We start from the raw sequence: 26,896 nt of genomic DNA on the forward strand, positions 1-26,896 counted from the left end.
TCTTTTTTTCATTCATTTTTTTAAATATCTGGTAATTCACTTTTTTGCCTTGATAATTTCGTTGAGGAGATTTTGGACTCTTCCTTTGAACTTTTCGAAATCAGAAATTCTGTGAAGTCTTCCTGCTGGCAGAAAGCCTTCCCCAACGATTGATATAAGACCATCCCTCACATCCACAAATTCATCCCAATATCGCGCTGCTTCTTCCCAATTTCCCATCATTCCATATACTATTGCCTGTAATTTAGTTAAAAGGATATTATTGGGAAAAAAACGAATATGAAGTATAAATTTATAACAAATTGTATAAGTATGGCCAAAAGGTAAAAACTGAGAGTTTGTGCAATGCACGGGAACAATATAATACTATATCCGATTCTTAATATAAAAGCTAGTTAACTAATTTAAATAGATTGAGGAAATTAATTAAGTTAGTCATCTATAATAAATAGGTGTTGTCTTTTCTAAAATATTCTTGCTAGTCAAGTATATTAACTAGAGCTACTATTATTACAGGGACTATCTTAAATAATTAAATAAAAGAGAGATAAAGTGAATTGAGATCTTATATTTAGAATTAAAATAAAAGTCAAATTAACTCTTATATTAAAACCAGAGGTAATATTATATTTTTAGTGGCAAAAAAAAACATAATTAATAATTTACATAGTTGAAGTACCTTGAAGAATGGAGGTCGAGCATCGAATTGAATTTCTTGATAGTCCATGCATTCCCATTTCAAAGCTTCTTCAGGTTTTCCCTAGCAAATAATTAATAATTCCTCCTCATAATAAATAAATTAAAAAATAATTCTAAATCACTATTATTATTATTAAAATGCAATAAAGGAGATTATATATAATAATATAATATGAAGCAATACCTTGTAGATAAGCATTTCCACTAGTGCCAATTCAATCTCATGAACCAAAAAAGATTTATCAGAATGTCGGACATGTGCTGATTGCAGTATACTCACTCCTTCATGCCTTCCCGCCATTTCCAGCTTCTCCACCACCCTCTAATATTGCATCCACATTCACAATTTCACATCCTCAAATTAATTTAGGGTTAATATCTTTGTTGTAAGTTGCTTACAATTTGATCCAGTAGTTTTGGTTTTGACCCCTATAGTTTCAAATCATTGATTTTGATTTCTATAATTTTATAAAGATTTAATCTGGGTTTTAGCATGAGGATCAAAACCGAAATTCGCTAAATGAACAGGGACCATTTGTTAAACCTAACTATAAAATTGTGAAACTAAAAGGACTAAAACGAACTATTAAAAACCGCAGAGACGTAAATTAAAATACAATCAATCTATAAGGACGGACTAAGAATGGTATTATATATGAAATCATTAATTGATATAATTTAATTTTAAAATTTCTTTCACAAAAAAGGGAAATTATTTTTGGACTGCGAAATGAGAAGTTATTTGAAGCGTAATGACTGCACCCTCATTGTTAAATTTGCGATTTCTTAGTGCTAAATTCTCCTATGGGAGCTTATAAATTTAAATTCTCTCTATGCCAAATTGTGAATACTCCTACTTAGCTTGCATTGATTTGCATCATGTGAGTACTGAATTTTACAAATCTGAGTGTTAAATAAGCTTTTTTTCTTTTGGCAAAATTAAAAAACACTCATTTACACGTCCAAATACAAGTATTTAGCACTTGGGAAGTGAAAATTTGTTAGTCACAGTACGACACTTTACCATTCAAAAGATCGCACATTTAACAATAAGTGCAATTCAGTCATCACCCTTTTTGCCCAAAAAAAAATTGTTTGCAGATGCAGAGGAAAGGTTTTTTAGACTAATTTGCGAATTTTGTGATCCCTATTAGCTTTCATATTTGGTCTTTTAGTGTAATTTTCTCAACAAACAAAGTGTCATTTTATGTGAACATTTTTCGGGTGAAAAGAACTCACAGCCAAAGCCCACACACAAAAAATAAAAAATAAAACACATAACTTGATGTTGAAACAATATTTAAAAAGATGTTTAGTGTCAATTGGGTCAAATAAAGGACCTTGACAAGAAAAGTAGGTATTATTTCTATATGCTATTTCCGGTCCTTAGTATAAAATTCAGTTGCGAATTGAATTTCATCCTAAATATAAGGTCTTAATTCACTTTGTCTCTCCAATTTATAATTTATTTTCTAAAATATCCCTATTAGTTATACATGTCATGAGGTTTCCATCAAAGGATAATCATGATTAAAAAGATTTTTTAAAAAAACCAACCTATTTTTGTTACAAATAACTAACTAAATAATTTTTGTAATCTACTCAAACTAGTTAAAGAGCTCTTATATTAAGGACCAGGGATAGTATATAGAGAACAATGAAGGTGGCAAACCTGAATCTTGTCCAAGTCAAGGCGTTGCTCATCATCCACGGCAAGCAAATCCTTCAAAAGGAGACCAGTTTGATCCAAAGCGTCATCAGGAATGGCCAAAGCTGCCTTATAATCGTTCAATCTCTTCCATGCAAGTTCTCCACCATACAGTTCTGCAAGTGCTTTTGAACTCTGAAGCATTCGCTTTTCCTTTGGTTGCCATTGACGCTTCACCAACATGTACACGCAAACGCACCCAATGAAGACTGTTAATATGGCAGTGCTGGGAGATATCCCAAACTCTGAAGTTAAATATTCTCCATAACTATTCACCATCTTTAATTAGCAGCTTTTCTATGCTGTAATCCCTTTCTCTATCAATAATCTCCCTTACACTCACAAGAAACAGCAAGAACAAGAATTATTTTTTTTCAATTGTATTTTGAAGTAAACGAACGTGTGTGAATTTTATAGTTGATCCTAGTTATGTTAAAGGGAAGGTTTTTAGATGGAGCATTGTGATATATATTCTTAGCTTGGCAGATAGGGACATTAAAGAAGAACAAATATTCAGTGTCAAGAATTGATACCTTATCTCACTTAAGAAACGAAAGCACACAGCAAGCATAAGAAATATATATATATATATATATATATTCTGGTTGTTTCGTCATTCTTATTATTCTTATTCCGAATTTATTTAAAAAATTAGCTCATATATTTATAGACATGTATCCTTATGCAAGCAAGCGCGCCATCATATACAAGCTTGTTTTTTATTAGAGAAAAACAAAGTAAATATAGGCTATTTGTTTTTGTCATTCTTGTAGTAGATTAGAAGTAATTCTATCTTAGATATGGTTGGAACTAAATATACGCAATTCTTTCTCAAACCTTGGTTTGTTACAGGCAATCGTTTTACTAGACTCAACTTTTATTAGTTTATGATTTTTTAGTTCTATACATGAGTTTATTAATAAGCCCAAATAACTAGAGATTTGAAGTTGATCGAGGTCCACAATTGGAGGCCCATAATTAAATGGACCAAAATAAAAGATAGATCTCCATTTTATGTGCGTACCCACACCTTAATTAACATATCTTTCTTCAACTTTGTGTTATATGTGGATTTAATATTTAAAAAATTTACAGTAAGCAAGCCCTTCATACAAACAATTCTCCTGCTGTTATTTTATCTGTTATTTACTAAAAGAACTTAATATGATAAGGCGTTTCACCCATATATATATATATATAGGATAGAGAGATAAAAAATTTTTTTAATCATATTTATAGGGCACTGAGAGAAATTTTTCATGTAGATGTATAATTTTATTCATCATTTATTATGGTGTGGATTTTATTTACATGAGGTATAATATATATTAAATAAGGATAAAGTTAAAAAAGTTATTAAATTTTAAATAAGAGTTAATAAAATTTAATATTTTTCTTGATCAACATGAAACATAGTGAAAGTATCTTGTAAATAGAACTAAAAAAATATATAACAATGTGAGATTTATGTGCGTACCCACACCTTAATTAACATATCTTTCTTCAACTTTGTGTTATATGTGGATTTAATATTTAAAAAATTTACAGTAAGCAAGCCCTTCATACAAACAATTCTCCTGCTGTTATTTTATCTGTTATTTACTAAAAGAACTTAATATGATAAGGCGTTTCACCCATATATATATATATAGGATAGAGAGATAAAAAAAAATTTTAATCATATTTATAGGGCACTGAGAGAAATTTTTCATGTAGATGTATAATTTTATTCATCATTTATTATTGTGTGGATTTTATTTACATGAGGTATAATATATATTAAATAAGGATAAAGTTAAAAAAGTTATTAAATTTTAAATAAGAGTTGATAAAATTTAATATTTTTCTTGATCAACATGAAACATAGTGAAAGTATCTTGTAAATAGAACTAAAAAAATATATAACAATGTGAGATTTTTTTGTCAAGTTTGAAACATGAAGGGAGTATGAGCCTGGGACTTTGAGAGCGAAACTATAAAAGGGCACACGATATCGTACGGAGGACTAGAGTTTTCAGCAGATGTCATTCCTTTAAGGGTTAAGGTGTACCCAACACCCCCATGTATTTAGCCAGGTGCACCCAGTGACCTGAAGTGATTTGTGGTGTAAGTTTGCCCTCAAAGTAATTAAATTGGTGCACTGGTATCCCATGCTAACAGATCTGTTAGTTTGACCGTTAAATTGATGAGTCAGCACAAGTTTGACCAGAAAATCTGACGTGGCATGTCTAATAAGCAAGTGATGTGGAATTTTTTTTTGGGTTAAGGTGCATCCAGCACCCCCAAGTATTTTTCCAGGTGCACCCAGTGGCCTAAAGTAATTTATGGTCCAATTTTGCCCTCAAAGTAATTAAAATGGTGCACCGGTATCCTATGCTAACAGATCTCTTACTTTGACTGTGAAATTGATGAGTCAGCACAAGTTTAACCAAAATAATTTGACCTGGCATGTCTAATAAGCAGGTGATGTGGAATTTTTTTCGTCTGCCACTGCTTTGTTTTCTCTGTTCAGTAAATGCTTTCTTCGGCTCTTGGAATTTTTTTCAGAGTAAGAAATTTTTTTAGAGATACTCCTCTAGTCCTATTTATCGGGTAGAGAGAAAACATATTTTTTGGTCCTATTTATAAAGCACTGAGAGAAATTTTTTGTATGGATATACAAATTTAACCCTCATTTATTATTGTATTGACTTTGTTTATATGGGGTATAATGTATATTAAATAGGGATAAAGTTGGAAAGTTATTAAAATTTAAATGAGAGTTAATGAAATTTAGGGTTTTCCTTGGTCTGTGTGAAACATGCTGGAAGTACCTTATAAATAAGACCAGAGGAGTAATATTCAGACAAAACAATGGAATTAACAAGAAAAGCCATGTCACCTGCTTATTAGACATGCTAGGTCAGATTATTTTAGTCAAACTCGTGCTGACTTATCAATTTCACAGTCAAAGTAACAGATCTGTTAGCATGGGATATCGGTGCACCATTTTAATTACTTTGAGGGCAAAATTGCACCATAAATTACTTTAGGCCACTGGGTACACCTGGAAAAATACTTGGAGGTGCTGGATGCACCTTAATCCCGAAAAAATTCTACATCACCTGCTTATTAGACATGCCACGTCAGATTTTCTGGTCAAATTTGTGCTAACTGATCAATTTAACGGTCAAACTAACAGATCTGTTAGCATGGGATACCGGTGCACCAATTTAATTACTTTGAGATCAAATTTGCACCACAAATTACTTCAGGCCACTGGGTGCACTTGGCTAAATACATGGGGGTGATGGGTGCACCTTAACCCTTCGTTTAAATTATATTGTTCTATGTTATTAATTTATTTTAAAATATTATTTATTCTTTTAAAATAATGTGCAAAATAAAAACTTTGCAAATGGGTTGTTAGGAAAAAAAATAATTATTAAGTATTAAAATTTTCTTAAAAATAATTTTTCCCTCCATCTTCAAATAGAAAATCTTGTTTAATTTTGCATGTGATAGTTTTTTTTTTAAATAAAAAAATTAAAAGGCTATGAATAACTCATTCAAAAATAGAGAATATTATATTTTCTATGTATCCCTGCCCACTAACCCCTAAACGAGGGTTTACAGGTTTCTCCATATGCATGATATATAGAAAATAAAATTCTAATTTAGCTATCATACATTTAATATCATATATCTGTGAGGCTCTTTCATAGTATTATCAACAATATTCTCTCTAATAATTGTAGTTATCCAACGGCTTCTAAGGCCTTCGAACAAACGAGAGGGAAGAAAAAAAGGGACTTTAATTTCTGAGTCCTTATGACGACTTGCAATAAATAGTTTTTTCATTTAATGTTTATTATATGATTTATCTAATATAGTTTGCCAATAATTTAGTTTAAATAGTTTAAATGGCAATCAGAAATAAACTACTGATTTAAAAAGCAAATTGTTAAAATAAAAAAATAAAAAAATAAATATGAACGTAAAATAAAGTCATACATGTCTTTATCAGAGTAAATAAATAGAAATACATTATTGAAATCGGTACTATCTGCTTCGAAACAGTATAATCGTATTTTTTTTCTCTTTTTTGTCCCTGCCCTTTTTATATATCTGCATCACACTAAGACATCATAGTATTATTCAAGGATTTTTCTTGGCGATTTCACTTCGAAAATGTTGGACTTTTTCTTTGAACATTTCGAAGTCAGTATTTTCATCAAGGCCCTTCGGCCCCACTTTTGCCATAGATTCTCCCCTCACCTTTTCGAATTCATTCCAAAATCTTTGAGACTCTTCCCAATCGTCCCGCATTCCATATATAATTGCCTGTCGATATTTCCAATCATAAAAACCCAAATAAGTTTCAAAATAATTAAATAAATAACATTTTTCGTATATTATATGATAGATCTCCGGCCCCATGCACTTGCATAGAATAATACTGCCTCCGGTCCTTAATATAAGACCTTGTTTGACTTTTATTTTGGTCCTAAATATAATACCTCAATTCACTTTGTCTCTTATATTTATACATTTCTTTCTAAAGTAACCCTTTTAATAACAAGAGTTATAGTCAATACATTTGATTAGCAAGAATATTTTAGAAAAGACAATACCTATTTAGGACAAATAACTAACTCAACTTACTTTTTTAATCTCCTCAAATTAATCAACTCGCTCTTATAATTAGAACCGGAGGTAGTAATTTTTTTTAAAAAGAAGCACAGGCATTACTTGAAATAGAATTTATATTAAATATTGATAGTAATTGTTATATATATATTTTTTATTATATAATAGTTTTGACACATATGTATACACGCTCTATATTGACAAACACAAATTTGTTTTTCAAGACTACAGGTTATTAGTGTTTTGGTTCAAAACATGAATGATTTTATTTGAATAAATTCCATGTGCTTGCATCTCTCATATATACGTAGAGAATTGAACGATAGGAAAACGGGAATTCATGAGAATTTTTTTTAGGGAAAAAAGATAAATAATTTAAAAATATATAAGTTATTGAAGTACCTTGAAGAGGGGAGGGCGAGCGTCGACGAGTGGCTCTCGTGAACGGTTCAAGCATTGACACTGCAAGGCTTCATCAAGTCTTCCCTGGAAAATGTAAATTAAAGGGAATAATTAGTTTGTGATAATCATGAATGAATAAAGAAACTCAAAATAGTATGTACCTTATAGATGAGCATCTCGACAAGTAACATTTCAAGCTCGCAAGCTTCAGATTTTTTCACTTTGGTTGCTTCACTTAGTAACTTCACTTCTTTATCTCCCATTTCCGCCATATCCAGCCTTCCTAGCACAGTCTTCCATTCACAATTTCACATTGTCAATTCATAATACACACACACACGTATACCATCATTACCAAAAAACACAATTAATCATCATTTTCTACAGAGCAGAGAAGAGAGATTCTTAGAATTGGTTGGACCCACCAATTAACTCCAATTCTCTTGGGGTACAATGTCACATCATGATAGCAGGAAGGAATATACTTCCTCCAATGTCAAATACAAAACTCACGTCACTAATTTATAGAGATTTAAGAATTTTGTTTAAGTTGGTGATTTGTTTAATTTATACAAAATATATGTTATTTTTCTTAAAATACTCCTATTTTAATGAGGGTATTAAATATGAAAGGCAAAAAATTGGGGAAAGACTATAAATTTAATGAGGATAATTTGAGAAAATTAAAATAATTTATTAAATCAGAGAGGCAGAGAATATTAGAATCATATATTTAATACCAAAACAAATCCATTAGCTTTTATGTTTTATATCTAAGGTCGCCCCCACATGTAGAGCTCGTGAATCTCATTATTTTAAATGATTTTATGCTATACAAAATATATGCATGAGACAAATTTTATCTAGATATACGAGGAAAAAAAACATTTTTTTTTATAAAAAGAAGCCAATCTCACTTTCTCTCTCTCTCTCTACACGACCAACATATCATGCATGCATAAAGAAGAAAAGTGAGTTCATATGAGAAAGCCAAACCTGGAGCCTCTTCAAGTCAAGAGGTTGTTCCTGAAGCAGAGTCTTCAAAACAAGAGCAGTGCGTTCAGAAGTATGATTAGATAAGGGCTTATTGAAGTCCTTGAGTCTTCTCAAAGAAACATCCCCACTATACAGCCTTGCAGACTGCGACGATCTCCGATCAATTTCCTTATGAAAATCTTTCACTTTCTCCTCAAAGTCCCTGAAATCCCTAATTTCAGGTTTCAGTTCCTCCTGCCCCATCATTGTCCTTATTGCTTCCCTCAGATCCACGAACTTATCCCAAAAACTTTCTGCTTTCCCCCAGTCCTCACGCATTCCATATATTATTGCCTTCAAAACATTGCGTTGAATTTGGTTTTGGTCACTAAAATTTTGAAATCAGTGATGAATTTGGTCCTTAAAACCTTATTTTAGGGACTAAAAAAAGTGTTCCAGGGACCAAAAATCTTAGGTGGATCAAAATAAGGTCAAATTTCAGAGATTAAAACTAAAATGAATTCGAAGTCTAAAAATAATATTTTCCAGTGTATTTTTATATAGGAAAAATTGCAATAAGGTCTCATTCAAAAGAATTAAATACAAAAAAATTTCTTGAAATTATCAAATTATTCTGAAGTCTCTAGAGACCTTATTGCAAGAGATTTTATCTGTTTAATTATCCAATTACCCTTATTTTTTAAAAGTATATGACAATTGAAAGAGCGGTCATTAACAATTTAAGGTATAATGATTAACAATTATTATGGCAAGTATTAACAACACATTTTCTCAATACATCACGAAAGAATAATGCATGAGTTGTCAATAACTGTCGCGGTAGTTGTTAATCATTACATATTAAGTCATTAACGATTGGACTTTTAGTGGTTAATGCATACCTTAAAAAAAAGGATAATTTGATAATTAAACAAATAAAATATCTTGCAATGAGGTTTCTTGGGACTTCAGAATAATTTGATGATTTCAAGAGGTTTTTTGGTATTTAATTCTCTTATGTGGGACCTTATTGTAATTTTTTCTTTTATACATGTTGAGTCTAAAAAAGATGAAGCACCTTGAAGAGTGGACGCCGAGCATCAAGTGCCATCATTTTTTGCTGGTTCAAGCATTCACAGTTCCTGGCCTCGTCTAGTTTTCCCTGTAAGCGTCAGAAACAAAGGAAAGTTATCCTCATGATGATCAGTCAATAAATTAATAAAGAAATTTTAGGGGGGAAAATAAAATGAAATGAAAAATAGAATATAATACCATGCAGATGAGCAATTCGACGAGTAACATGTCAATCTCGTAAACATGGTGAGATTTCTCCAATCGAGCATTCTTCTTTTTTGCTTCTTTCAGTAATCTCACTCCTTCTTCTTCCCTCCCAGCCATCTCCAGCCTTGCCGTGACACTCTTCCATTCACAATATTTCACAGAAAAACAAAATTTTTATTTTCATTTTATTAACATAGTCGCATAATGAATGTAGAGATGTATGCATGATGGGATGAGCTAGTAATTTGGCTTCGGCTTGATGGACCAGCTTGTTTATTAAGCGTGTTACACTCTAAGGTCGGAGGACTTGAAGAAAATATGACTTTTTTAGGCAAACCACGCTTGTTATGACTACTGAAAATCAGAGTAATGAATAAACCACTAGTTAAGATAATGGTTTAAAGGTTAGTGCTTTAAACTGGGTCAATTCAAAATCAAATGGCCAGTTATAATTAAAACAAATTTTGAATAAAAAGGCACTAATATACAAGTAAATAAAATATTTACATATAAACTATACACAATCCAACAAACAGTATTTCAGGCTCAATAAGAGAAAAAGGAATATATAAAATTCGACTTAATCGATTCATCTAAAACTCTTGATCGTATCGGCTAAAGGAAAGTGGTTCTAGGCAAGAATTCCTTAGTTTTCAGGATGAAGCGAGGGGGAAGATCACAGAGAGAGAGAGAGAGAGAGGGAGGGAGGGAGGGAGGGAGGGAGAGGGAGAGAGATTTTACAATTGGTTATCTTTCCCTTCTGTAGGAACAAAGAGAGACATAACCACACACAAGTGCCCCCATGCACAACAAAGATACAGTGCATATATAAATAAGAAAACTGAATCAACTAATTAGCTAATTGTACCAAACCTGGAGCTTCTTCAAGTCAAGATGTTCTTCCTCAAGCAGACCCTTCAAAACAAGATCACTGCGTTCCAGAAAGCAGAGTATGGCCACAGCTGCATTATAGTCGTCAAGTCTGGTCAATGCAAGATCTCCACCATACAGCTTCGCAATTGACTTGGACCTTTCAAGAATCTTGGGCTTTGTCTTTGCCTTTTGCTTTGGTTCCCAGCTTCGCTTCACCAACATGTAGAGGCAAACACAGCCCAGAATTACTGATATTGCAGTGCTGGGAGATATCCCATACCATGATCTGAAGTATGCCCCAAACTTAGCCATCTCTTCGTACATACCACCTTCATATGCTTTCAACATGTTCGTCGCCTTTTCCTTTATCAGAAGTTCCATTCTCTGATCTCTCTCTTTCGCACTGATAAGAAGAAAAAGAAGAAGAAGATATGTTCTCCCACAATCACGCAGCAGAAATTAAAGCAGATTATATGGTTCTGGTGGAAGTGCAAGTTCAGGTTATATATGTATATTTATATATATATGGGGAAATGATGAGTTAGTTGTGACTCAGTTAAGATTAAATTATTATTCGTAGTTTCTGGCAAGGAAACCTCGTTGCTTGGCAGATAGGTAAAGAAGAAAATCAAGAATATAACCCTTTATCTCACTCATAATGGAAAGAAGCACGCCTTTAAAAGAATTGATACTAACCCCCCTTTCAAAGAATACCTTTATTCTGGGTGTTTCATTCTTATATTCTTGTGTCGGCATATTTTTCTTTCTTTCTTTTTTTATGGTTTTGTCCACGTAAACAAATGAAATATCAAGAAGACAATGTTTTTTCCTGCAGGAGCCAGGAGACATGTTTTTGCACCCTATAAAAATAAATATAAAATTGTGGGGGTGAGTCCATGACGAAAACCTAAAACAAAAGTCTGAGTATTGTAACATTAATTCAAGCCATTAGTTCTAACATGAGTATTTTTATATTATTTAAATTTATACTCTAACTATTTGTTAACTAACATAATATTTAGCAGCCAAATATGCAATTATTTTTCCTCAATTAAAAATTTTATATGATTGGACGAAAATTAATTGGTCTCACTAAAATTAGGAGGCAAAAATCATGTAAATTTTCTAATTAATTAGAAACTAAAACGAATTCCCGAATGAACCCATGCGTTTTTTTTCCCCAAAACACATCATTTTCAGTGTTCGTTTGCATTTAATTACGAATGAAGGCTTTTGATTATAATATGTGTGTGTCTCTCTCTCTATATATACACGTGTGTGTGTGTGTGTGTGTTGTGTGTAAGGCAACACTTTACGGTTGGGCTTCGTTGTAAGCCCATAACAATATGAGCTTGAAGTGAAGGTCCATTTATTAAAGGGAAGTAAGTAAAATGACAACTTCCAGTGATTATTTGTGAATTTGCCCATCCTGAGAAATATAGATGCATAGGCTCCTCACTGTCAAAAATTCTCGCGGAAGCAGATTCTATCTTTTCTCCTTTTCATCTTTAGATGCAAAAATATTTCATATTTAATATTTTATAAAATTATTATTGTAATATTTTAGCACTTAATTTTTTTTATCCTGCATTTATGAACTACACATACCAAACTTTAACAGTTTAATTTCATAGATGCAAGCTTTTTTTTTTGGGGGGGGGGGGTCAACGAACATTTGTGATTCCGTTAAGTTAGGATGAAATTGTTCCATTTTTAATATGTTAGGAGCAACAATGCACAACAAAATATTTTAGAATACTAGATATACTTTCAAAAATATTTCAGGGTGTTGAATGTACCTTAATTTAATAGTCCTCTAGTCCTTAATATAAGACCTATTTAACTAATTTGATTAGATTAAGAAAGTTAGGTGAATAAGTTAATTATAATAAATATGACACGTTTTTTTCTAAAACACCATAATCATCTTTCTTAATATCCTATCTCCTTCTTCTACTTAATTATGGTTGAGAGAGTATCCATAGGGATAATTTAGAAAAAATTAATAAATATGAGAAATATGTCTTATATTTAGGATTAAAATTAATTTAATAATTAAGTCTTATGTTAAGTTAAGTACTGAAGGAGTATTAAATTTGAACTATTCGTAGTTTATTTAACAGTGGATATATATAAGATTGCGGGGGGAAAAAGGGAGAAAATCCAGGCCCATTAAGATCCTTATAGTTTTCATTGGACTTTAAAACTATGATCAGCTTTGCTCAAGGTTGTTGGAAATGACTCACATTGACACGGTAATGTGTTACTGATGTGATGATGATATTTGATGATAATTGGAAGTTAAGGTAACCCGGTTGATTGGCAACTACTTCATAAAGACTATTTTTTTTAATGAAAAAACTGCAAGAACATTCATATAAAATTGATTATACTCTTTTTGTCCTAATTACATAATGGAGAGGCAGAGTATTTTTTATTCTTAATAAAAGTCACTTTCTTAAATTTATTACATAAATATATAATTTTACCCTTAATTTATTGCTATATAAATTTTTTTTGAAAATTTTGTGTGTATTAAATATTGATAGAGTTTAGAAAATTATTTCATTTTAAATAAAGTTAATGAAATTTAAGTTTTTTCTTGGTTTCTCTTATTCAGAATCATAGGAGAATTTAGAAACCAAAAATAGTTTTTTGTTTTTGCAGTTTAGATTAATAGTAAGAAAAAGAGAGATTTTAGGAAGCTGGAGTATATGCTCATGAGAGGTAAACATTGTACTTTGTTCAATAGTTGCATGCAATCCATGCAACTCGTACATCAGTAGGTCAATAAACTATTTAATTTAATATTGACACACAATCATATATATACAAATCAATGCGATGAAACTATGAAATATAGATCAGTCGTATATATAATCATTTAAATTAATAAATAAATAGATATAAACTGAAATGGGTATGGTGTGTGTGTGTGTGTGTGGGTATGCTTTTATAATTAAACTCAGAAGAGCTTTTTCTTTTTCTTTTTCATTTCATCTTGAAGATGTTGGACTTTCTCTTTGAAGCCTTCGAAATCTTTAATGCCAGGTTCAAGTTGTTCCTTCCCCACCACTGTCATGATTTCTTGCCGCAGTTCTACAAATTTATCCCAATTACTTTTTGCCTTTTCTTCGTTTTGCTGCATTGCATATATAAGTGCCTGCCAATATAATTTTTCCAATCACACAAAATCCAGCATATATATGAGTGATCAAATAATTAAGTAAATATTCGGCCAAAAAATAATTCATTAAGCATTAAATAAATATCATCTTAAGTATAGAGAAATAGTTTAAGTTATAAAAAAAACATTCATGCAACTTTTATATATTGACTATCCAAGCATGAAATTATATATAGCGTTAATAAAATTTTTGGTCCCTCATATTTGCTAATATTTTAGTTTAGTCTCTTAAGTTTTAAACTATATATTTTGGTCCTTCAAGTTTTTTTTTTGGTTTAAAATATTGATCCTTATAATTTAATAGAAGCCTAGATCATTTTGCTCTTTGAAGAGCCAAAACATATAGTTTGAAACTTGAGAAACCAAAACCAAAATTTGTACAAATTTGAGAGATCAAAAATTGTATGAACCTTTTATATATATATATATATCATATAAAACTATATGTACACGTAAAATTACGATGAAATGCAAGGAAAAAATAAGTTCCATGTAGTAATCTCAGATTAATTAAAAATAGAAGTCTTCTTGCTCTACTGGAGGAAACTTAGGTAGTTTATTAAGCTTACACACACACACACACACACTTACAGATATTATATAAGAATGGAGTCGAAGTAGGTACCTTGAAAAGTGGACGTCGAGCATCAAATGCTATGATTTTTTGATATTTTATGCATTCACATTTCTGAGCTTCATCAAGTTGTCCCTGCAAGCGTCAGAATAAAGAAAAGTATCAATAAAGAAATTTTACCCAAAAAAAAACTAAATTAAATTAAAAATATAATGTAATATAGTACCATGTAGATGAGCATTTCGAGGAGTAACATTTCAATCTCGTAAACATGATGAGATTTCTCCAATCGAGCATTCTTCGTTTTTGCTTCATTCAGTAATCTCACCCCTTCTTCTTCCTTTCCGGCCATCTCCAGCCTTGCCGTCACGGTCTTCCATTCACAATTTCAAATCCTCAATACCATTAATTATTATTATATCATTCGTTTTTACAAATTAAAAAAAAAAGAATCGTTTTCAAGACACGTGTTCATTATAACCCTAATTATCAACCACAATAGCCCAACACTGAATATGTTTTAAGAGCGATAGTTATAGACAAGTGATGTGAGTTCATATAAAACCACTGATAACTAAAGGGATGTAGACTTATGTATGTGTGACCCAACCTATTATAAAATAGCCATGTAGACGGGACTTGATAAATCTGTTCAATGTTAACACTAAATCGAGACTAATTATATTGCTTAAAATAAAATTAAATAATCTCACTCCCGCTAGTTAACTAATGCTAATTCACATTATATAATCTACACACTCTATTTTTCTCTTTATAGTATCATGATGTTGTAACGAGAGAGATATAACCATCCACGAACCCTACACCAATTTCTCTCTCCGTGGTGAAAAAACCGTACACAAGAAAGATGCATAATTATATTGTGCCAAACCTACCTGGAGTTTCTTCAAGTCAAGATGTTCTTCCTCAAGCAGACCCTTCAAAACAAGGTCGCTGCGTTCAAGAACGTAGGGTATGGAAATGGCTGCATTATAGTCATCAAGTCTCTTCAACGCAAGATCTCCACCATAAAGGCTTGCAATTGACCCTGATCTATGAAGAACACGCTTTTGTTTTGATCCCCTGAGACGCTTCACCAACATGTAAAGGCAAACACAGCCCAGAATTACTGATATTGCAATGCTCGGAGATATCCCATACTTTGATCTGAAATATGCCCCAAACTTGGCCGTCTCTTCGTAAATACCATCTTCATATGCTTTCAACATGTTCACCACCTTTTCTTTCATCACATGTCCCATTCTCTGATCTCTCTCTCTCACACTGACAAGAAGAAGAAGAGGAAGAAGACAATTTTGTTATGGTTTGAAGCTGGTGTGTATATATATAGAGACATTTTTTTTTGGTGAAAATGTTAATATTTGAGCTTAGTATTGGGTAAAAGTGTTTAACAGAGATTCTCGTAGAGGAAGCTTGTAGGATCGAGAATTCTGTTATTCATAGCTTGGCAGATGGGTTAAAGGAAGATAGAGCAAATATAATAATAGTCAAAGCCAAGAATGAATCCTTTACCTCCCCACCTCATAATGAAAATTAATGAAGTGTACCTCACTCCTAGAGGATTCTTGATACAACGTATACAACACACTGGAATTCCCATCGTTTTCTATTTTTTCTCTCCTACGCATAAATATATATTAATTAATTATTATTAGTCAGATTTTTTGTATTGTTGCCAGAAATTAATAGATTATCCTCCTCGCCTATATTGTAGATATATGTTTTTAAAAGCATGCCTGCTAGATTTTATTCAAAGCCTGAATTCTCAACTTCTTTTTAACATCTACCAAGACACATAGAATAGAGTTGTGAATCAGAACCAGGTCTACTTTGAATGCCCTTAAACTGGATATATGGGGTTGGTGATGATACCTAGCTAGGGTTTTAACTTTAAAGCTTGATTGGGAAATTAAGGGTCAGCTAGGTCTAATTAATGAGGCTAGCCTTAAGAGTTAATTGGTTTTATTAAACTTTAAATGCGCGTTCAGTTTAACATAGTAATACAATATATGTTGTGTTAATTTATCAATCAATGTAATATAATTAATCTATTAATCCTCTAAATAAGAAGCCATTTAATTTGTCCATGTATTGTTCATTTTCAATTTCTTAACTATGCAAACAAATATATATATAATCAATTATCACATGCAATGTTGAGTGTGTTTGATTTACCATGATAAAAACAAACACATCTGCGTGCAAATTTGGCTTCTGCTGAATGCCTACTGAAAATAATACATTTAATTAAATCATATGAAAACATATATATAGTATTTTTTATACACGAAAACATGGAGTTGATGAATATAAATATCACTAGCTGTTCAAGTTTTCAACACTTCAGGAGCCTTCGTACAATCTACGGACTTCACCATCTAACAATATTGTAAGAGATTTTAGAGTGAATTATAATCTGTTGTCTAGGAAATTTTTTGAATTCTTCACTATTACTCATCATGTCTTTAATATAAGACCTATTTTATAGTCTAAATTGCACTATAAAATGGATTTTATCTTAAAGACAGTAGGGATCGGAGTATGATCTATTAGTATATATTATGATACAAAATAATTCTAGAATATTGAATTGTATATAAATAATATTTATAATATACTCTTCCTATCATAAATATAACATCTTTCATTCTATGTTATATTTATCATTTTTTAAACTAATTTACATAATTTATAAATTAATATACATATAATATTATGTAGAGTTATTTTAGAAAGATTATGTCATATTTAATGAAACTAAGTAACTTACTTAGCTTTTTTTTGGCCTGAAATTTATTTAGCTTTCTTCACATATCTAAATTAGTTAAGTAACTCTTACGTATATTAAGGACCAGCGAAGTAAGAGTTGTATGCATAAAATTGATCTCTCTTAATGGTGTATCACTTTCTTTTCTTTTTTTTTTTTTAGAAGGAGCAAAGGATAGAAACTAACAGAGATCACTTTCGATCTCGTATTTACCAGAGGCTTTTCATATCACTAGACCAGGCTACAGGGGGCGATGATGCTTGCGTAACTTTTGATTAACATCTTAGCTAGCTAGCTAACGGCATAATGATTAGGGGATTTAGTGGAAGATATACAAATATATACACCACATATACTATCTCCAATCTTTAATATAGGAACTAATTTGATTTTTAATTTGGTTATAAATACAAGACCCTGATTCATTTTGTCTCTAATATTTATCTTTTTTTTTCCTCATGTTCTCCTTATAGTAATTGCGCATGTTAAGAAGCTACTCTTGATTTGTAATTTATACATACATGATTAATAAAGTCAGAAAGATATCTATTTACTACAAATAACTAGGTCTTATATTAAAAATAGAGAGTAATATATATATATATAGATATATTGGGTAGTCATTGATGAATTGCGCATAACAAATTGGTGATTGTGGATGTATATATCAGGGCGAACCACACCTGTTCTTCTTTGAAACCTCAAAACAAAAGCTCAAAAGTTGGAACAAACAGAATGATCATTGTCGTGGAGGATGCGTTTGAATTTATGTAAGCCGGTTATTAAAAAGAGGGCCACGGCTAGCAACCAAACATATATAGATGTGATGCTTCGGTCCCAAAAAAAAAAGATGTGATGTTACCGAAAGTGAGTGAAACGTAGGTAACAAGGACTCGATTTTAATTTCTTTCAATAAAGTTCGAAAGTTCAAATTTTGTAAAGAGAAAATAATGTTAGATATTAGAAGAGCTTTTTCTATTTAGGCCTATAATATAACTGAAATTTTTATTAATCAACAATATTGAATGCTAAGTTCGGGTATCTGTTGTTATTAGCAGCTAATTATAAACATTAAGAAAACTAGTTAAATTAGTTATTGATACATAGATGTGTATTATTTTTGCTAAAATATTTCATTTAATTATTTACATGTACTAAAATTAGAGAGAATCTCCAAAAAAATACATTTAAATTTCAAAATTTTAAATCTGGTTTACAAAAATTTAATAATAAATGGCAACATATGAAAAGCAAATTACAACAATTTTTGTAATCATTCCTGATTTAAAATTTAAAAATTTTTTTGGGTGATTTTCCCTTAAAATTATCCTAGACTCCTTTTTAATATGCTAATAAATTGGGATAGTCTTTGTATATGAAGCAAAAATTCTTGGAAGCGGTTTACTCTTTATTCCGTCATCGCTAAGAGTTAAGGGATTAAGTTTCGTTATCACTGAAGCATACATGTGTCTCGCCAAGGGAAAAATACATAAAAAGGGAGAAAATGCTGAAAAAGCACCCATTACAAAATATATTGTTAAAAAGTATTTGAAATTTGTTTAAAAATAGTGTGTAACCTATTTTCAATTATGTAAACAAAAGAGATTTGCACAAAATTAAAAATATGATAATGCAGTTGTAAAAGATGAGTTGCATGCACTCACTCGAGAACCTGGACCTTTAATTTAAGTAATTTTGGATAATAAATTTTGTAATGAGAGATTTTTGAGCAATTTTTCTTTTAAAAAAATAAATGGTTGTGAATGATTTGGGTGTGAGAGGGAAGAAGTTAAGATGTGACCGCAAAAGAAAAGAAGGCATACACATGAAGTGATGTGGTCCGTGCTGGGCAAAGGCTCACAAATTGCGGTTTCATAGTACTGTCTCGATCGTGTTTCCCACAGCCTCCACTTCCATGTATTTATGATCACATAACTCACATGGCACCATCAAACCAAACGTCATCCATATCCTTCCTTCAATTTGCCACCTGCTCACACACACACACACACATATAATTTTGATCCTATTTATAATTCATCTCTAACAGGTTTGATCAAAATAAAAAAAATTTAGAAATTATTAACTCTTCAAGGTCTATGATGTTAAGTTTGTACAAATCTCAAAGAGCCAAATGATTCTTATACTACTTCTGATCCTTAATATAAAAGTTAGTTTAACTTTTAATTTGATTCTAAATATAAGACCTCAATTCACTTTATCTCTCATATTTATTTATTTTTCTCAAGATAGTCCTTGTGGTACTTGTACATGTTAAGAGTTTTATCAAATGATAGTTTTAGTTAATATACTTGATTACTAAGAGTATTTTAGAAAATACAATACTTATTTATTACAAATAACTAACTTAACTAATTTTCTTCATCTGCTCAAATTAGTTAACTAACTCTTATACTACTTCCGGTCCTTAATATACGAGCTCGTTTGATTTTTATTTTGGTCATAAATATAAAACTCCAATCTACATTATCTTTTTTATTTATCCATTTTTTTCTAAGGTATTTTTTGTAATAATGATAGTTTTAATCAATACACTTAATTAACAAGGATATTTTAGGAAAGACAACATTTATTTATTACAAATAACTAGCATAACTAATTTTCTTAATTTGTTCAAATTAGTCAACTAGCTCTTATATTATTAAGAACAGGAGGAATGTAAGAGATAGTTGACTAATTTAAGTATATTAAAAAAATTTATTTATTAAGTTAATTATTTGTAATAAATATATGCTGTCTTGCCTACCATTTGATGAAACATTTAATATGTGTAACTACTGCAAGAATTATCTTAAGAAAAAAATGGAGAAACATAAGAGTAAAGTGTATCGGATTTTATATTTAGAACCAAATTAAATGTCAAACTAGCTATTATATATAATAACGACAGGAGATAATATAATATTAGTAAAAAAAATTAAAATCTGGGGCATGGGAAATGCAACGTCCTCCCCTAGCTCCTTCAATTGCTTATGATTGTGTTGATTTATTATAGATTTCAGTTAAACTTTATTTTTGAATATCTGGAATCTGCATCACATGGAGGACAGAAAATCTTGAATAGAGTTATATGTCAATGGGATAGAGAAAGTGGACAGGACAATTGTGATAATGAAAAGGAAAGAATATTGTATGTGAAGAATGTGGAGGGTTGAGTTGAAGCCCTGGAAAGCTCATGATCACCACATTTCCCTTTTATGACTCCTTTCGACACCTCAAGTAGGGGACACTCTCTAATTGCTCTCTACTTTCGCCATGTGTTCGCTGCTCTTTTTTTGCCAGCCAAATAATGCTAATTCTCTTAAATAATACTCTATCAATCCTTATTACAGGGTTTGATTTTGTTGATAACTATTTATATAAATTAATTAATACTTTTAAATTTTTAGAATTACTCTCAATGAAGTTCATCAAATAGAGTATAACGAGTTAATGAGGAGATTATTCAGTTGGAGAATATCAAAGCAAAAGCCACGTAGAAAACATGGTTAGAAAACTTGTAGAGGGCCTTCTAATAAAGTTTTATATACGAGGAAAGGTTTTACTTCATACATAAACGCTAGGAATCAAATCACTAAAGTTTTATCATATATTTATGTCAATCTAAATTAATAAATATTAATGCAAGAGGGTTAATATAATATCCTTTAAATAAAACAAGTTTCAAGAATGACATGAAAAGAGTAAGGAAATCTTATGGAGATAACTATCCAAAATTGAACCAATAATATGATTGAGATTATGGAGCATGTTTAAAGGGAGAAACTTTCTGGACCTTCAAATGTGGCTGTGTGTGTGGGTAAGCTTTGTCTCGAGAGATTGCTTTTGCAGAATCAAAGGACTGAACTGATTCAAAAGCCATATAATTGTAGAGATTGCTTGTACATAGAATCTCTAGAATTATATGTATGCTTTCAATAATTCAATAAGCTTCATCATCATCAATAACCTTCTTTTCCTACATGTTAGATATCTCAAATATTCATCCCACGTGATTTAAAATATATAATTTAATTGTTTATTATTTAGAATAAAATTTAAAATTTTAATTTATCTTTTTTGTAAAAAATAAATTTATTAATGTAAAGGTACAAGAAGTATTCTATATTTCACCTAAATCCACCAGTTATGGAAATGGCTCCAAAACTGGTGTAAAAAGTTAGGAAAATTAAACTACTCCTCCGGTCCTTAATATAAGACCCATTTAACTAATTTGATTAGATTAAGGAAGTTAGGTAAGTTAGTTAATTATAAGAAAAGTGACACATTTTTCCTAAAACACCATAATCATCTTTCTTAATACCTCCTCTCCCTCTTTTACTTGATTATAGTTGAGGGAGTATTCATAGGAATAATTTAGAGAAAATTGATAAATATGAAAAAAGGGCTCTTATATTTAGGACCAAAACCAACTCAAGAATTGGGTCCTATATTAAGGACTGGAGAGTAAAAAAATTTGTTTATGCCACTTTTTACATCGGTTGTTTTTTCCGACCAGTTTAGTGGACTTACGACCATGACTGGTTGAGGAAGTTAAGTTTATACCCTCATTATTATTATAACCAATGTAAGAAATTCATTTTTTTTAATATATGTATTCTTATGTCTTCAATCTCCTTATGTATAAACCTAGTTCAAATCAAATAATTCATATTTATTGTACAAAACTACTTGATATGGAGTGAAGTTGAAAACTACCAATTTTAATTAAATCAAGTATTAAATGTGAGCAAACTTGACTTGTGGCTGGGGAAGAAGCGGAGAAACTCCACATTGGACACCGTTGAGCGGGAAAAAAATAATAGTTCTATAAGAGTGAAATGTCCCATATACTTCCCACCTTAATGTTTTTTTTCCCCATAAAATTGAGTACTCAATTACATAAACAGAATAAACCCGACCAAAAACAGTCTAAAAAAGCCTATCCCCTTTCATTAACCGCCTCCTCATGGATATGAGGTGGAGGTTGATCAAAGGTTGAAAAAGTATTATCCAACATGTGGGAGAGTTTTGCTAAGTAATCGGCTGCTCTATTATGGTCCCTATCCCTGTACCAAATATTAACAGACCAGTTTCTATGCACAAGTAACTTAGCTTCATCAATGAGGTCTTTAAACGGGTGAGATAAATCACACCCCCTAGTGAGAAGATTTATAACTTCGGTACAATCGGTCAAGATGCGACGATGTTAAACTCGTTTATATACATATTTTTGTTGTTGAATTCTCCCTTTTTTCTAACCATTTCATGCACACACACACACATATTGAGTTGACTCGTGAATTTTAATATTCTTTTGATGATGCCGAAACTCAGGATAAATCATTTTTAATTCACACACACGCACAGTCAAAGTCACTCAAATTATCAACATATTATGTCAAAGGGTTAATATAATCTTTCATCCCAGAAATTTGGATGTATTTTGATTTTAGTCCCTCAAATTTTAAACCCATGATTTAATCTTTGAAATTTAGTCTATGGTAAAACGTTAGTCCCTAGAAGTATAAGTCTTAAAATTTATTAAAGTATCATAAACAACATTAAAGTAGTGGTGTAGACTCACTAGATAACACCTAACTGAATCTTGTATGGATAATAGAAGGAGAAAAAAGAAAACATCCTCAAAACGCAGTTTTTAACCTCCTGTGTTGTCTTTCTCAATATTCATTTTCAAGAGTTATTCACTGCATTGCACTTTGTTATCAACATAAGATCCAATTAGATGTTATCTAGTGAGTCCACATCAACACTTTTAACATTGTTGTTGGCATTTTAGTTGATTTTAATACCATTGTCCTTTCAGAGACTAACATTTTAAGACAAATTAAATCCCACGAATTAAAACCACGGATTTGAAATTTGAAAGAATAAAATCAAAATGAACTCAAATTTTAGGGATAAAAATTATATTAACCCTGTGTCAAATTATCAAATACCTGCGAGATATATCATGCTTTTTTCCCACTCATATATGTCTTTGAAATTATTTTTCCTATCATCTTCGTCTTTAACTCTATTCTACCTATTTCTATCTAATTATAACCTTTTCCCCCCTAATAATCTTAACTTATGCCCCTTGCGTTTATCATTTGCTCACATAAACGTGCACGCACTCTTCTTTTTCTTTCTTTCTTTCAAACATGGCAATCCGCGTGGATGGACATTCGCTCACACACAAAACACATTCCAAAAGCTTCAATCAAACTCGGATCAACATCATCATTCTTCATTCACACAAGAACTACTTCTAAAATTTTAAGGTGTTAGGTTAACATGTGTTTCTTACTCGCACAAGAAAAGGAGACATTGATCTCGATTCACGAACGTGTTGCTGAAATATCAATCCAAGTTATAATGTGTAAGCCAACCTGACCTGACCCGTGTCTTTCACCATTACTACTCATGGGAAGCTTTTCTCATGATTTAGTACTATGCCTAGGCTTGCTTTGCTACGTAGATTCCGAAGCAGATTCCTATAATGTTCTTTTATTACTTTGTGGCTTTACTTTGAGGAAATTCTCATGTATAATGATTCTGTATAGATTTCATGTGCCATATGTACAAGCAAGGAGAGAATCATTTATACAACACACTCAAATACTATCAGATGTTTCACAGACAAGTCGACTGACACAATCTGTCAGTGCGTCCACCATTCAATGTATCTTCTCCCCGTCTTTGTTTTAGGTTTTCGTTTTCAAGCTTTAATTTGTTCTTGCTATTGCAATTCAAAAAAAGAAATACTACCTCTCATACTTAATATGAGATCCATTTAATTAATTTAAGGAGATTAAAAAAAATTACTAAACTACTTAATTTTATTATAACATATATTCTATGGCTTCTCTAGAATACTTATGTGTATCATTATATTATATATCAATTTATAAATAACACAAATTACTTTGAAAAAAACAATAAATATTAATATTTTAAAGTAATTTAATAACTTTATTAATCTCTTTAAATTAATCAATTGAATCTTAGATTAAGAACTAGAGGCAGTATCTTCTCCCTGTGATTTCAATCTCTTCGTTTTTGCTTGCTCATTCATATCACTTTTCCATCTATGTAATTATATTTAGAGAAATTTAATACCGAGATCGCTATGGTTTTGCTTTTTTAAAAAATAAAATAAAATATTTCTAGATTTTATTAGGTCCTTATAGTTTTTGTTTGTTTGTTTAGCTATAGGCATATAGAAATAGTGTTAACTGATGGCTCATCTAGCATACACCTGGATTACCTAAGTCAGAAGGATATAAAGAAAATCAAAATCAATTAGATTGCAAATTATTCAATCACTTCACTTTTAAAAATATGTTTTTATTTTATACTCGTAACAACGCGTTGTTTTATTTAGCATCTATATCAACCCAATTTAAATATGAACATAAGGAATATTGCCTATAATTTTTTTGGCTAAAGCTTATAATTGAGAAAAATGGAAAGAAAAAAAAGCTACAGTAACTTAATTAAAAATCAGGTCAAATTATGAGGACCGACGAATTAATTTTCTCTTATCAACGCTATATAACTTAGTTTCATTTATAATTATGATCAGAACTTTTACTGTCATTCATATAAATTATAATCAGTATTTCCCAAAAGTTTTGAATATGTCATTAATACAATTTTTAATTCTTCAAGTTTATTTTTATTTTGGTTTTTATTATCCTGTTCTGGTTTTTAAAATTTTTTTATTTAAAATATTGGTCTCTATAATCTAATAAAAACTTAAATCATTTTGTCTTTTGAAGGATTAAAACCTATGGTTTGAAATTTGAGAGATCAAAACTAAAATGAAAACAAAATTAAGGAACTAAAGATTCTATTAACCTCCTATATAATTATACTAGCTCAAGCATGACCACCCATTATTTAGAATGAAGGGCAAGCTTTGTATCATATCGACCAATCAAATCGTCATTATAAATTAATCAAGGTTTTCACGCACGGGCACTTGAATCATATTTATACTTGGAAATTTCTCAAATCTCATCTCAACGGGCAAAACATCTAGTAGAGTTGCCCCGACAGGCATAAATGAAGTAAATTATATATAATTCAATATATATAGTGCTTTGAGTTCTTTAAGATGATGAAACTGAAGAGAAGCTAGTAATATGTATTATTTTCAAGAGAGAATTTAGAGAAAGAAAGTACTCGCCATAATTTTGCTGATTCAATCAAACAAAATTAGTTTTTTAGAAGTAATTTTACAGAGTACAAGATGAGAATGTAAAAATAATTTTGTCTCAATTTGTATAGAAATATTCTTTTAAGCGTTTTCTCAGCATATTAAACTTCCCCAAAGTAATTAATTAATTACTGAGACAAATGGCTCTTGAAATTTAAAAACTGTTGTGGTCTCCAATGCGTGGCATATGAAGAATATCACTCTTGTTACCCCCACATAAGATTTGTACGTTTTGATCTTTTCTCTTGTATTGCTCTCGTACTCTATCTCCATGAATGGTACCTTCCTGTACTTTGTTCATCAGAATTTTTCAACAATTATAAGATACTCTTGTGCCTAGCTAGCTAATTATCTTCGAATTAGTTATTAGTTATATATATGTTGATAACTTGTGTTTCATATGTTTTCAAACTCTTGAACGTAGAAATTAATTCTAGTTTGTGCATATATACCATATTATCGATGATATTCCTCTGAAAAAATGATATTGAATCTTTTTACAATTATATAATTAATTATAATATAATCAAAATAAAAATTCTAACAAGTCACATGATTCATAAATAAAGGATGATGTGACTTGAAGCACTCCGATTTTTTGAGAACAGGCCTTCTCAACTCTCAAGTGAAGCCTGTTGGCTGACCTTTGTACAGTTACTTTTGACTATCAATACATCCCCTTTCCAAGGAAACAAAAAAAGGATGATGTGACTTATTTCTTAAAGTAATTTGTGTGTAATATACTTAACCACCTCTAATAAGAAAATAATTATTAGAAAGAATATCTATTACGACTATGCATATATAAGAAGAATCTTTAAATAGATATATAATCATAAATATCATTGTATAATTTATAAAATTTATAAGGCTTTATGCTATAAAATTATACAAAGTCGTGTCATTCATGAATCAGATCAACGTCGGACTTTGCATAGGTACAACAATCTTACAGTACCAAAATAATGGCTTTTAGCTGCGGTTTTTTCCTCTTCTTCCCTTACTTCATTGGAGGGGGCTGAATATAATTGAGCCTAAAATATAATCTAGCTTTTATAGCATTCAAATTATATATGAGTGTGCGACGAAAATAAATTGCCGCCTTGGACCTTCCCTTTCAAAACCAATGCCATTAAATATATATACATTGCTTCTGATTTTAAATATAAGACATTAATTCATCTTGTCTATAGTATTTATGTATTTTGCCTCCAAGTAATCCGGCGATGCACTCAACAAAAAGGGATACACTGAGCAAGTATGGTAATATTTATCAATTTTGCTCCTAAGTAATCTGTATGGTTATTGCACATGTTAAAAAGTTCCTATCATGAGGTTGTTTCAATGCTCATAATTAATAAGAGTTTTTGGAAAAGACAATATTCAATTATTATAAATAATTAATTTAACTAATTTTTTTAATATCAGCAAGCTACTTAGGGGTTAAGATGCATTTAGCACCCTGAATTATTTTCTCAGATGTGGTGCATCCAACACCTTGAAGTATTTTTTAGGTACATCCAACACTAATCCTAAAGTATTTTTTGTCTTGATAC

The 26,896-nt window shown here is 30.7% G+C and overlaps 3 protein-coding genes across 3 annotated transcripts; all 3 read right to left on the reverse strand.

The window, feature by feature from the left end:
- On the reverse strand, positions 1–2,686 carry LOC114714324 (uncharacterized). Its single transcript, XM_028899047.1, has 4 exons — positions 2,372–2,686; positions 884–1,021; positions 680–760; positions 1–237 (listed from the first exon to the last, which is right to left on the reverse strand). The coding sequence occupies exons 1-4, from the start codon at positions 2,684–2,686 to the stop codon at positions 37–39; spliced, it is 735 nt and encodes a 244-aa protein (XP_028754880.1). The 3' UTR covers positions 1–36.
- A 3,670-nt stretch (positions 2,687–6,356) lies between these two features.
- On the reverse strand, positions 6,357–10,948 carry LOC114714325 (uncharacterized). The gene is made up of 7 exons (XM_028899048.1): positions 10,568–10,948; positions 9,686–9,832; positions 9,492–9,575; positions 8,435–8,767; positions 7,600–7,731; positions 7,439–7,522; positions 6,357–6,730 (listed from the first exon to the last, which is right to left on the reverse strand). Exons 1-7 carry the CDS (start codon positions 10,946–10,948, stop codon positions 6,545–6,547), a joined length of 1,347 nt encoding a protein of 448 aa, XP_028754881.1. The 3' UTR covers positions 6,357–6,544.
- Positions 10,949–13,507: 2,559 nt separating this feature from the next.
- Positions 13,508–15,604, reverse strand: LOC114714311 (uncharacterized). The gene is made up of 4 exons (XM_028899036.1): positions 15,225–15,604; positions 14,555–14,701; positions 14,380–14,463; positions 13,508–13,730 (listed from the first exon to the last, which is right to left on the reverse strand). The coding sequence occupies exons 1-4, from the start codon at positions 15,588–15,590 to the stop codon at positions 13,533–13,535; spliced, it is 795 nt and encodes a 264-aa protein (XP_028754869.1). The 5' UTR covers positions 15,591–15,604; the 3' UTR covers positions 13,508–13,532.
- Positions 15,605–26,896: the final 11,292 nt, after the last annotated feature.

This window comes from Neltuma alba, unplaced genomic scaffold, assembly GCF_004799145.2.
Source record: "Neltuma alba isolate B1F8T4 unplaced genomic scaffold, ASM479914v2 tig00011499_pilon, whole genome shotgun sequence".
In the NCBI taxonomy this organism is placed as follows: Eukaryota; Viridiplantae; Streptophyta; class Magnoliopsida; order Fabales; family Fabaceae; genus Neltuma; species Neltuma alba.